This window comes from Macaca nemestrina, chromosome 13 (assembly GCF_043159975.1).
Source record: "Macaca nemestrina isolate mMacNem1 chromosome 13, mMacNem.hap1, whole genome shotgun sequence".
NCBI lineage: Eukaryota > Metazoa > Chordata > Mammalia > Primates > Cercopithecidae > Macaca > Macaca nemestrina.
In genome coordinates this window covers 122,058,566-122,066,834 of record NC_092137.1, presented here as the reverse complement: position 1 = coordinate 122,066,834, position 8,269 = coordinate 122,058,566, and the positions used below count along the sequence as shown (strand labels likewise).

The window sequence follows — 8,269 nt, the reverse complement described above, 5'->3', positions numbered from 1 at the left end:
GGGACCAGTGGAGCCTGCTGCTGTGGCTGCTCCACCAGTCCTTCCCGCACCGGGAGGAGGAAGGCTGCATTTAACCCTCGGCTCCCCGACTGGGGAATCCAAGCGGCGGGCCCAGGTAGCCTCTCACCCTCCCTTTGTGGCTGTGACTGGGCTGGGCTGAGCTGCGACACCAAGACACCTGGGTCCCCCACACCACAGCCCAGCCCTCTTCCCTCTTGAAGCAGCTCCAGTCCCCACGGGTGGGGAGCAAATTCCATCTGAGTCCCAGCTGCTCTGAGATTGGTGGGGTCCACCCCGCAGCTCCAGAAGGGGCCTGCCCTCTCCCCGGGGAAATCAAAGGTCAAGACCCTCCGCAACTCCCCCGCCTGCCCTGCCGGAGAGCGGGGGGCCCCATGGGCTGCCGCAAGGACAGAAATAGCCCTGACTTTCCAGGGAGGGAGGTTCTTTTCTGGTCTCCAGTCTGTTCCGGTCCCCTCGCAGGCACCAGTGCTCCATGGAGCCCGTAAGCTCAGGAAGAGCCAGGACCAAGCCCCTGGGCAAGGCAGGGGTCAGGGGATTAGCAGGAGGCAACAGGAGGTTCGGAGGAGGGGGAGGTGCTGAGGACCTGGAAGTGGGAAGGGCCAGGATAGGGTAAGGGAAGAAGGGAGGAGAAGGGAGAGTGGAGGAAGGTGGGAACGTAGAATCCCAGGGGGTAGCGGGTGGGCGGTAAAGGGGCACCTCGTCTCTGAAATCACTGCGGATCAATCGTTGGCCTCAAGGCCACGCCAAGGGCAGGAGCCTTTGGCCAGGGTCAGTCCAGGGTGTGAGAAGATCAGAGCAGACAAGCCCGGGGGAGGGTGCGAGCTGACATCCAGGCCCTTCCAGCACTGGCCTTCTGACAACAGCCTTCCCCAAGCCCAGATGGAAGCGCGGACGGATGCAGGAGCACGAAGAATCCCAGAATCTAAAATTAGCCCAGAGCTCCCCGCCTCCCCTGCTGACAGTGAGCAGAGCCTGGGAGGGTGGTAGTCTTGTACCCCCTGCCAGGGCTCCTGCTCTCGTGGAAGTGCCAGCCAGCAGGGAGAGCTGCCGAGAGTGGCTGGGGTCAGCAGGAGATGCTCCCAAGCTCACACAGGGCAGGGGCTCTGCTGGACTGGGAAAGACCCAGAGCTTGAGCTCTGGTGCAGGAGGCAGGGCTGGGGAAGAGGCAGAGGTTGGTGCTGGAGGCAGGGCTGGGGAAGAGGCAGAGGTTGGTGCTGGAGGCAGGGCTGTTGAGGGGGCAGAGTGAGGCCAGTGAGTGACACCACTGAAATGAGATTGGGTACGTTTATGTCCTGGTTCTGGATGACCTCAGCCGATTGCCTCTGCCTCAATTTCCTTGCCTGTGAAACAGGCATAGTAATCACATCAATTTCAGATGATGGGTGTCCGGCCCTGGACCCTAATATCTCAGGACTGTCATGATTCCTTTCACCACGGCACATCTCAGAGGGCCCCAAACCGATCCGTTACTCCAGAACCGTTTAACTTTGCGCTGAGGTACAAAGGTGAGGAAACCACCACCGCCATCCTGCCCACGAGCCTGACACTAAGAACAACTGATTAACTCCCGGAACCTTCATGTCTGGACCTCCCAGGGAGCTGGGCAGGGAGTGGCAGTGGGGGGAAGGCAGAGATGGAGCCCTAAGCGGGGAACCCTGGGGACCACAGGAGCGATCCTGCCTGGGCAGACGAGGACACTAAGGCCCAGAGCGGGACCGAGTCCTGCCTAAGGACAGCCCAACAGGTGGTGGCAGGGACAGGACATGACTCCTGCGTTCCCCACCTCTCCCTGCCCTGCCACCCACAGCAACCAGGATCTGGGAGCAGAAAGCCCTGCCAGTGCCAGGGAAGCCAAATGCTGCCCAGGTCCGACTGCAGACAGGCCGATGCCTCCTCCCCAGCCAGCGGCAAACCCATTTGCAGGTGGGAGCTGGGCAAGGTCTCACACCCCTTGCCAGTGGCCCCCCACACACAGGGTGGCCATGCAGAGGATGGGGAGAGGGTCCAGGACCTGATGAACCCACAAGCCTCCTCCACCTTGAGTACTGGTGACAGATCAACCGGGCTCTCCTGCCACAGGTCCCTTCTTTAACAAGGGTCAGGAGTCCCTTCAGCCACAGTGCTCCAAAGAGGAGCTCTCAGCAGCCCCAAAGTTCTCAGCAGCCATCCCAAGGTAAAGCTGCCTCTTAAGGCCCTCTCAAGGGTATCCTTGCCATGTAAGGACCCAGGTTCTCAGAGAGGAAGTGCGGCTGTGGAATATTCCTCATCCTGCTCTGCCCAGCTCCTCTTACACTGCGTTCTGCAGCAGCAACGTCTTAAGAAAGGGGTGTCTGGAAGGATGATGTGACCGGCTGAGACAGCTCCCATCCACCTGGTGAACTGCCAGGCCTAAGCGCCCCTGCGGACCTCGCACCCGTCCCCCACGCCTGCCACCCTCACCACCAGGTGACTTGCCAGGATTATTCCTGGAGGCAGAGGGCTGCACCTACCCCACTCCCACCTCTGCTGCTCTCAGCCAGTCTCTTCAACCTGTAGCCCTCAGATGGACTCAGGGCGAAATCAAAAGCAGGTCCTACTCACAGAGAGCTGCAGGAATGGAGCGTGAGAGAGAAGGCCTGATAGGAAGCCAGGTCCTGGGCCCAGTTGCACCCCATTAGCTGAGGGGCCTGGGCAGGTGCCTGAGACTCCGCCCCCCAGTTCCTCATCTGAGAACTGAAAGAGATAGCAAAATGGGGAGGAGCCAAGCACAGGTCCTGCCACACAGCTGACCGTCAGCAGATGTTTCCTGAATGTGGGCCTGCTATTCCTTGAGTTCGGATGCAATCCCTTCAGTGTGAAAGTGTGGCATGATAGGCAACCTGGGTCTAGATCTAGATCCAGCTCAGCCAGCTGTGTCTGTGTGATGCCCCCTGAGGTAAGTCATCTCCTCTCTCTGGGCCCCAGTCTCTTCCTTCATACAGTTCAGGGGTTGGACTGAGCTGTCAGGAATGGAAAATCTAGGACACACCTGCCATCAATTACATAGTCTGTGGCAGTGGCAGACATGAACAATCAATCACAGCATAGTCACCTGCTGAATCCACCACGTGCAGTTTCAGGATCTTCAGATACCCAGCGCCACCGAATGAGAGCCGGCCGAAGAGATGGAATCACGATTCTTCATCGCCTGAATTTCACAGTTTTGTGATTTCAGGACCTAGAGAGGTCTCTTTAAGTCTCAATTTCGTTTTTTGTAAAATGATCACTCTCAGCAGCGTTGTGAGGATTAACGAGATAATGTATTCAAAATGGGCTTGCAAACAGTCCTGTTCCAGGAGGGTATATCTTTCTACCACCACTTCCAAAGTCTGGGCGGGGTTCTCTACTCCCAGGCTCAAGGGCCTGCCCCTTGCAGACGCTTAAGCACCGGGGGACAATGTGGTCCAACAGGAAGAGGCTGGGCCTGGATGACCTCGAGCAGGTCACTACAGCTTTCTCGGCCTGTATTTTGCTAGTATAAAATGGGCTGATACTTACCTTATAGTCAGGCATAAGGATTAAATGAGGTCATCAGACAAAGAAGAGCCCCGATCAGTAAAAGGGAGTCAATGAACCATCCTTATCTACGCATATCAGGCCTCTGGGCATCAGCAGTGGGTACTTCGGCAGGTGTGGGGAGCTGAGAGCAGGGCAGGGCATGTCTTTCTTGTTAAGTCCTCAGTGAAGCCCATGTCCCCATGTCCGTCAGTGATGGTGGGTACACTGGAGGTCTTGCTGGTTGTCCCTAGCGGAAGCATGGCCCATGCCAGTACGGAGGTGGTGAGAGTGAAGATTCTGGGCCAATGTGGAAGTAAAGGGATGGCCTCACACTGAGGACCCTGGGGCTTCACGTCTCCTCCTTCCTCCCTCCCCTCCCTGGGCTGGCCACTGGTGTTGGCCCTGCCCATGGCCTCCTGCTGCCAGCCTGCCCTCTGCCCCCCTGCCCGTGGGACCAGGCCCACTTGGTTCAGCCCCGGGACTGCCCACTCTATGGCGACTAAGTAGGGCAGGAAGGCGGTGGCACCAGACCACCTGGGGCTAGCTTGGGGCCGTTTTCAAACGCAGTCACAATTCCACCAGTCACATCCTTTACACATGCCCTTCCCCCACCAAAACACCCTCCCGTCTCGCCTCTTGGTGTACTCCTGCTCTTCCTCCAAGACCCAACCCAAAGGGCACCTCCTCCAGGAAGCCCTCCCTTCTCCTCCCTCCCGGGAGTCAGTCTCAGGCTCCTCCAGCCACCCTCACCCATTGGCTTGTGATGATGAGTAAGGATGCTTCGTGGACAAAGGCGGGTAGGAAGGGCAGGGGCTTGGGGGGACCAGCCAGCCACATCTCAGGGAGGAGAGGACTACTGGCCCTGGGAGGGAGCCCCAGCTCATTGGGCCAACACCCAGAGTCTGCTGTGCCAGCCGCTGAGGAATAACTGCTCCAGGCAGCCCTTGGGCAATAAGGACACCACTTACTTATTACAAAATATCCTTTATTGATAAAATAGCTCAGAGTTTAAAAAAAAAAAAAAGCAAAACAAAAAAACACCTGCATGTCGCAATAAGAGGTCACGGGGGTCCCATGGGAGCGCACACAAGTCTGGCCAGCAGAGGGTCACAGTCAGTCCCTCCCCTGGCCCAGCTCCCCACCACATCCCGGGGCGATGCTCTGGCCTCATAACAACCCACCGAGGACCGAGCTGGGCGGCCTCCCGCACCCCAGGAAGGACTCTTTTTGGTCCCCTCCATTCTCTCTACACCCAGAAAACTCCCTCGGTGCCCTTCCAAATCTGGCAGGTCCATCTGGCCCGTTGCCCCCACATCTGCCAAGCTAAGATGCCTGCTGGCCCAGCATTGAAGCCAGGCCCTCCCCAAGGGAAGGCTGGGAAACCTCCTTTCCACACTTCCAACTGTCCTGGGTGCCGGGTTTGGGGTGAGACTGAGAACCAGGAAGCGGGGGTCCTCAGTGCACAGCCCCATCAGAGTGGGGGGAGCAGCGTGGCTGTGTCTGAGGCCATCCACAAACACCCCCCTGGCGGAATCAGTTGTGGTTCACAAGGACTCATTTGGGGCTTGGAGACCTGGCTGGTCATTCCAGTGGGAGACTCCCCTAGGGGCCCACCAGGCTCTCATGCCAGCACCCCACCTGGGGGCTCTGCCACCTGTCACAGGCTCTCATCTTAGACTGTTCCCAAGGCATGGATATTGTGGGCTGTCCTGGGGAAATTGCCTCCTTGCTGACAAAGGACTTTTCCCCACTGGGGAGGCCCAAGCCGCTAAAAACCCTCTTGGTGCTGCAGGTGAAATGTCGAAACGCTGTCATGTAGCATAATAACTCAGACCTTTGCAGCTCCAAGAACACATTCTCAAAGAGATCTTTAACTTGAAATAGTGATTCTGTCTACCACTCCCTGCTTCCAGTTTGGGGCAGGAACTCACACACCCCAGGGACAGAACAAAAGTCTACAGGAAGACAGGTGGCAGTAAACACAGAGGAAAGGGATTTTTATATCACCGGATAATCACATTTTTGGTTCTCTAGTGCGCTCCCCCACGGAGCTCAAAGCTTTCTGCAAAGCCTTTCATCTCCCTGCAGCAAGTAGGCGGCGAGCTATTGTCGCCCCGATTTTTGCAGGGGGTGAATGCCAGTGATCGGGGATCTCCCGTCGAGGCAGAGACCAGGCCTCCAAGACCGCCCCAGCGAGGCATCCACGTGGCCACCCACCTGCCGGAGGGGTGCTGGGTAAGGAAGCCGATCCATGGTTCTGGCCTTTAAAGGAACCACAGATCCAAAAACAGGTGAAGGGGGAAAGGAGGGCCCGGAGACGGTGCCACCCCATAAGCCCCCATCCCAGCGCCTGCCAGGGACCGCGAGTGCCTAGCGTGGGCAATCAGTCTTCGTTTCTTCCTCCTCCTCAGTAGCAAGCCCCCCTGGGAAAGTGGAAGGCTGGCTGCGTGCTCTTTGTGGGTGGGGGGAGATGAAAAAGAAACAAACACCACAAGCAAGTGACCTGCCAGGAACACAGGGTCCTCAAGAAAGGGAAGCCCAGACAGTGGCCTGGAGAGCTCGGAGCTCTGGGAAGGAAGTGCTCTCTCTTCTCCCGTCTGGGCTATGTTCCGGAGGATGTGAACCACCTCCATCAGCCTGTGCTCAGGGAGAGGGTGGAAAAGGGGTCCCCCACAGCTAAGATGGCAAGGGGAGGCTTCACTGGGACCCTTGCTAACAGCCCCCCCGCCCATCCCTCCCAAGGGGTTCCTAAGACAAGGCCTGCAGGATCTGGGCAGGGAGCAGAAAGCCCAGGGGAGGCAGCCACACACAGCAGGGCAAGAAGCAGGGTGGCCCCGGCACCACCGCACCAACCCCACAGGGGCAGCACAGGCGGGCTCACCAGGCCGTCTGGGTCCATGGGCGGCACAGGATCCTCCGGAAGGCACGGCGGAAGTCCTGGTTGAAAATGGTGTAAATGACAGGGTTCAGCGAACTGTTGCAGTAGCCGATCCAGAAGAAGAACTGGAAGAGGCCATGGGGCACCTTGCAGTGCTTCGGGCAAATGGCGCCCAGGCTGTAGCTGAAGAAGAAGGGGAACCAGCAGAGCACAAAAACGCCAATGACCACGGCCAGCACGAAGGTGAAGCGCTTCTCCCGGGTCAGCTGTGCCCGTCGACGCCACCACTGCCCACCTATAGCACCCACGCCCCTGCCCAGGAGCACCTGGCCACGTAGGGTGGCCAGCACCCGGGAGCCCTGTGGCTGCTGCAGCGGGGGGCTGCAAGCTGAGGCCGCAGACACTGGCCCTTCCTGGGGTTCACACTCTTCCTCCTCCTCCTCTTCAGCTTCATCCTCTGGAGATGCCCCACAAACACCTTCCTTCTGGCCCTGGCCTGAGTCGGGAAGGGCAGCCCAACTGGGTGGCAAGGCCCGGGTCACAGTATCTTCAGAGGTCTCCCCCTCCTCCTTCTCCCCAGTGGACTTCGAGTGTCCATTGACCTCTCTGGCAGAAGCCAGAGAAGCCAGGGCTGGCAGCTTGGCTGAGGCCAAAGCCCCACCACGGTTGGGTCGGGGCTGCTTGGACTCACCCTGCCCAGGCCCCCCCTTGGCCCTGGGACCTCTGCGGTTGCTGCGTTTGGCGATCAGGTAGATGCGCAGGTAGACAAGGATCATGATGAGGCAAGGAGCAAAGAACGATCCGATGCTGGAGGCCAGGATGTACCAGGCCTCCTGGTTGAGCTTGCACTGGGGGCGCCCGCGCGGCTGGGGGCCCTGGTCACCCTTGTAGATGAGGGGCGGCAGCGAGATGACGGCGGCGATGAGCCACACGGTGAGGATGATGCACTTGATGCGGCGCGGGGTGCGCTTGGAGTTGTACTCCAGCGCGCGGCTCACGGCCCAGTAGCGGTCCAGGCTGATGGCGCACAGGTGCACGATGGACGAGGTGCAGAAGAGCACGTCCAGCGCCAGGTACACCTCGCACCACGTGCGCCAGAAGTACCAGTAGCCGAGGAGCTCGTTAGCCAGCGAGAAAGGGATGATGAGCGTGGCCACCAGGATGTCGGCGGCGGCCAGCGACACCAGGAACAGGTTCTGAGGGGCGCGCAGCGAGCGGCTGGTCAACACAGCCAGGATGACCAGCGCGTTGCCGAAGATGGTGAAGAGGATGAGGAAGGTGATGACCGCCGCGATGGCCGCCGTGGCCTGCACGGAGTAGGGGTCCTGGTGGTCCATGGCTGGGCGGGACGTGGGCAGAGGGAGCGCTGCCCGCCCGGTGCACCCCGTGGACGACAGCGCTGCCCGGTTTGGCTAGACGAGAGCGGCGCCCCTCCAGAGGCGCCGAGGGCGCTGGAGCCCCATGGCCTGGACGAGCGGGGCCTAGGAGGTCTGGAACACCCGGGACCGGCCGCCGCCCTCCTACATCCTCCTCCACCGGCGCCCGGGGTCCCTGCCGTCTGCCCCCGAGAAGTTTTCCAAGTTGTCCCGCCGCCGTCCCCGTCCCACGCGGGACCGGAGAAAGTCGCGCCCTCCCGCCACGCGGATGCCGGACGCGCTGGACTGGGGCGCGGGCCAGGCTGGGCCGGTTCTCGGAGGAGGCGCGGAGGACCCTGCACCCGCTCAGCTCGCGGGCTCTCGCCCCAGCCGCGCCTGCAGGGGAGCGGGGAGCGGGGCGCGCGGCTGGGAGGGCGGAGACTGGAGGCGGGCGCGGGCGCGGGAGGGAGGCGGGGCTGCGGGCGGACCGAGGTGGGCA

At 60.3% G+C, this 8,269-nt stretch overlaps 1 protein-coding gene across 1 annotated transcript; it reads right to left on the bottom strand.

Moving 5' to 3' along the window:
• Positions 1 to 4,505: 4,505 nt before the first annotated feature.
• On the bottom strand, positions 4,506 to 8,177 carry LOC105490025 (adrenoceptor alpha 2B). The gene has a single exon (XM_011755244.2). The coding sequence runs from the start codon at positions 7,750 to 7,752 to the stop codon at positions 6,415 to 6,417; it is 1,338 nt and encodes a 445-aa protein (XP_011753546.1). The 5' UTR covers positions 7,753 to 8,177; the 3' UTR covers positions 4,506 to 6,414.
• Between the last annotated feature and the right edge of the window lie 92 nt (positions 8,178 to 8,269).

What these genes read in the sequence shown, in the direction of transcription:
- LOC105490025 (XM_011755244.2), bottom strand. Translation starts at nt 7,752, where the DNA reads ATGGACCACCAGGACCCCTACTCCGTGCAGGCCACGGCGGCCATCGCG.